The sequence below is a fragment of the Papaver somniferum genome, chromosome 9 (assembly GCF_003573695.1).
Source record: "Papaver somniferum cultivar HN1 chromosome 9, ASM357369v1, whole genome shotgun sequence".
Taxonomy (NCBI): Eukaryota; Viridiplantae; Streptophyta; class Magnoliopsida; order Ranunculales; family Papaveraceae; genus Papaver; species Papaver somniferum.
This window is the reverse complement of record NC_039366.1, coordinates 26,711,232-26,715,789: the sequence shown is the minus strand read 5'-3', so window position 1 is coordinate 26,715,789 and position 4,558 is coordinate 26,711,232. Positions and strand designations below refer to the sequence as shown.

The 4,558-nt window shown below is 36.3% G+C and overlaps 1 protein-coding gene across 1 annotated transcript; it reads right to left on the bottom strand.

Moving 5' to 3' along the window:
* Positions 1 to 3,136: 3,136 nt before the first annotated feature.
* Positions 3,137 to 3,457, bottom strand: LOC113311631 (precursor of CEP13-like). The gene has a single exon (XM_026560443.1). The coding sequence runs from the start codon at positions 3,455 to 3,457 to the stop codon at positions 3,137 to 3,139; it is 321 nt and encodes a 106-aa protein (XP_026416228.1).
* Between the last annotated feature and the right edge of the window lie 1,101 nt (positions 3,458 to 4,558).

Genomic DNA, 4,558 nt, shown 5'->3' with positions numbered 1-4,558 from the left:
TATGTTGAATGATCCAAACTTTAATGGAGATGAAACCCTAGACGGCGACGCTTTCATGGAAGAATATGGAGAATCACCCGAGATCGAAGCTAACGATGCATCAAACGTACAAGTATGTTGTTATCAAACTCTAATACCCAAGTTATCCATGTTATGTGCGTTTGTGTGTGTTTTTGAACGTGAAAATTCGATTTATGCATGCATTGAATGCCATGAACGATATATATTCGGTAATTAATTTAGTACCATATCTACCGATTATTGGAAATCGGATATCTGTTGATGTAATAATCTGTCGAATATGGAAAAAATCCCCAAATTGAAAACTTCAATTTCTCACAATCGGAAGTTTTATACATCCACAAACGTCCGATTGTAAAACTTCGCCCCAAATACGAAATGCTCCAAAAATAAAATATTTGTGATTCTTGATATTTCATGATCGGTTGTTTGTGAATTACTTTTACCTCCGATTATTGAAGTTTTCTTTACAGGAAAATTGTTCATTTGTCTATTTCTTTATTCAGTAGCTTATGGTCGTAATAGGCTACCGATTAATCTATAATCGGTCGGTCTGTGTCCTAATGGTACCCGATTAATCTATAATCGGGTGTGTTGTCTCTAAACTATCTTCCGATTATTAATCAACAACTTGTTCTTATGGTGCGTAGGCGATTGTAGCGGTTAATGACAATTATTATTTGAGGCTGGATACTTCCCTACGCTATGCAAACGATTTGGTATGGTCATGAATCATCTTTTATTTTTCCAATCATGTATGTTACATGGTTATGCTTATTATTTTTGTTTTCTTATATGCGCATTTAGATATTTGGAAGTAAGAAGGAGGCAAAGGTATGGCTTGTGAACAAGGCAAAAGAGAATATGTGCGTGGTAGTTCAGAACTCTTGTGTGAAGGACGTTAGGTTTGAAATGGTGTGTGAGCGAAGTGGGAAGAAAAAGAGTCACGAGGGAAAGAATAATAAGTATGTAAGGAAGACGCAGAGGAAGAAGTACCGAACTCATACAAAGAAGATTGGATTCCCATTTAAGATTGTCTTTTATAGGCCCTATGGTAAGGAAAGTAAAGAGTGGAAAATGTCTAAAGTTGCTAATGGTTGTCACAACCACGATGATCCGAATACTCTTATTGGACATGTAATGGTTGCGAAGTTAAAACCACATGAAATGGAGACGGTGAGGTCTATGCGTATCCAAAAGGCGAGTGCGATCTTAAGTAAAATAAAGGAGGACGACCCCGACAACTTGTTTTCTTTGTCTACAATTAAGTCGGCCCTAGCTACGATCAAAAGGACGGAATGGGATGGTAGAACGGTCATGCAACAATCGCAGTGGTTAGTTGAGTTACACGACTATACGTTGAGAACGGAAGAAAATGATGGTAAAGTGGTACGTATTTTCCCAGAATCGGTAGACAACATATGAAATAAACTTCCGATTTCCTGTAATCGATAGACTACATAACTTAATAACCTCCGATTGTGACCATCGATCAATCTTCACACTGTTGCCACAGACTTCAGAAATTCATAACTCCCATCATAAGTGAATTCTTAACCATTTTCCAACAGAGTTCTCAGTTTCATTAGAGTAGTATAATCGGAGGTTTATCAATATGTATAATCAACCGATTGTGTGTGGTTTTCGAGGCACGGCTAGATTCTTTTGAAATACATAGCCGTTGGAGTATAATCGGTAGATATATAAAGAAATCAAACTTCCGATTTTCATAAATATTTTGAAATTCATAACAATATCACATACGTATCATCATAATTTTACATTGAACTTCCACAATTCTATTAAAAGGTATTGTGATTAGCGTCGTGGACGTGTTGGACGAGTCCTAAACGGATTAAATCTTTCCATCGCCCTAAGGATTCTAAAATGAGCTTCATAATGGAAGCTTGATCTTTTCCATCTCCGTCATTCCCCGAGAGATCGTGCTATAACCTCATCATTGGTTTCACCCCTCAATCGATATTGATTCACAAGATAAGTCAAATGGACGAATTCGTCGACGTGTCTGTGTATTGAAACAACTCGGCAGAAAATATCAGCAAAGTGGCGGTTGTTTGGGTTGCCGGTGTCCGCGCAGATTTTTTCGTGAATTCTCCTCAAATAACTCATACTCATTACGCCTCCTTTCCTACGTTCTTCTCCTCGTCTTGGATAGAATTGAACATAGCGCTTACATAAAGATAAATCTTCTTCAATCGTGAACTCCGTAGGATTGATGAATGGTTGTGCGATTATGTTGAAGATGATGTTGGAGAGAGTTTAAAGGTATTTGTGTTCCATAGAGGGTAAAAGGATACAATCCTTATATAGAGTTTAGAGTTCAAACGACTCTATTTTGCAGGGGAAACTGTATAATCGGTAGTCAAATAAAGTACTTTCCCTTCTGATTATACAGTTGCCCCAAATTTTGTTTTTGCTGAAATCTCAATTTTCTCGAATTTGAGAACTAGTATAATCGGTAGTCAAATAAGGTACTTTCCCTTCCGATTATACAGTTGTCCCAAATTTTGTTTTTGCAGAAATCTCAATTTTTTCGAATTTGGGAACTAGAATAATCGGTAGGTAATATGACTTCCGATTACACAGTTGCCCCAAATTTCTTCTTCGACAAAATCACCAATTTTGGGAATTTAGGAGCTACTATGATCGGTAGCCTAGTGAGGTTATTATTCTACCGATTGTTATACAACCAAGATACACGTTTGGCAAAAAAACGAACTTAATCGGTAGTATAACCACGTTAAGAACCTTCCGATTGAGATATATCAATCGGGCAAAAAATAGCTTCCGATTATGTAAGGGCATTAACGTATTCTCCGCGTTTTTGGACATCCCTTAACGTTGTGTATGGGTTGGGAATAAAAAAATCGCCCCTAATTTTTTTGGGGTCGCCCCTAAAAATGCCAGTATATTTAACTCCTTAATTTAATGCTTAAGTTTAAACCTCTTGTGAATTTTCGAAGGGTTCAGTAAAAAGTATAATCAAAATGAAAAAGAAAAACTAAAAAACCTCTTTTCTTTTGTATTGTTTGTACAGAGTATACATCAACACTCGTTTTGTATAAAAAAAAAATAGAAGAAACTCCAAATTTGATTAGTGACCAACTCCAGGACTTGGCACCGACGCTAGAGTTCGAACATCATGAAGATCGTTGTTGTTGTCGTCCTGAACAGGAGTATTATCAGAGAGCTTTCTGTCTAGAATCACCGAATGTGCTTTCTTGCTAGGCGTTGAAGGTTTTCGAGTTCCCTTTGGTAAAGCATTTAAGATCAAACTATCCTCCAACGAATTAATGTTAACCCCCTTCTTCTGGATATCCAAATTCTTAAGTTTTCTTGCATCAATTGGAGGTAATAATACAAACACTACGCCTATTAAGAGCATAGTTGTTACTAGATTTGATAAACGACCCATTTTAAGATAAGTTTCAATGAAAATCCAGAAGGAAACTTTGGTTTATGATTGATTATGAATCCAGATTATAGTTTTATGGATACCGGTGTTAGTGGAATATTAATAGTAGTATTTATACACCAAAGGTGATGGTTGGGCGGCTTTAAGGAGCACAGAGCTAGAGTGGACTTAAGGTACAGACAAATTGGAGTATTGGACACACAAAGCGCGTAGAGAGAGAAAGACAACCTGGTATCGCACGTCAAAGTTTATTTATTTTTCTTGTTCTACGAAATTGCGTAACAAGTGGGTGATTTTTCCGATTTTCAATTTTGGTCCACTAAGTGACCCCCATTGTCGTGGTCAAATTAGTCTAGTCTATGAGAAAAAATGGTCTATTCAGGACTTTCGATAGAGTTGACTCATGTGATGAATTTTACAGCAGCCGGTTCTTTAATGCAATGTGTTTCTAGGTGATTTCATCTAAAACATCGTTGTTAAAAACGTTTCCACGACAAAGATGGCTGTACAGCTGACATGCATGCTTCAAAGTGAGAGATGGATCGGTGGGACATCAAAGCATCCCACTAGAAAGAGCTAACGAAGAAGATGAACTAGATGAAACTATAATCTCAGATAAATGAATAGCTTTTGGTATGAGGAAAACGGGGAAAAATATTTCTAGCCATTTGTTTCCTAAAATCATGTATAAAAAATCCATCATTAAGATGGTCTATAAATGGAACCATAAATAATAATAATATTATTATTTTACGGGACTAACCTTTCCACTAATTATGGCGATAAATTCTGGATTTTTCTAAAATTTAACATATAAATACCATAATATTTTAGATGGTTCTCAAAATTACGCTAAGCTTCGTTTATCATACCAGTCATCTTCTCTAGCTTTAAATTGTTCCTTTTCTTGAATGTGATCTAAAGAAAATACAGAACCGAAAAAAAGAACCTCATTATCACCTTATAGTTACCATGTGGTTAACCAACGTATTTTAGAGCTTCAATTTGATTGTTGTTACACTCTATGGTATGGTTTGGTTTCTTCGTATTAGCTCTTTGAAGATTTGATTATCACCATCCCTGATTCGCGGTCAAACAAAA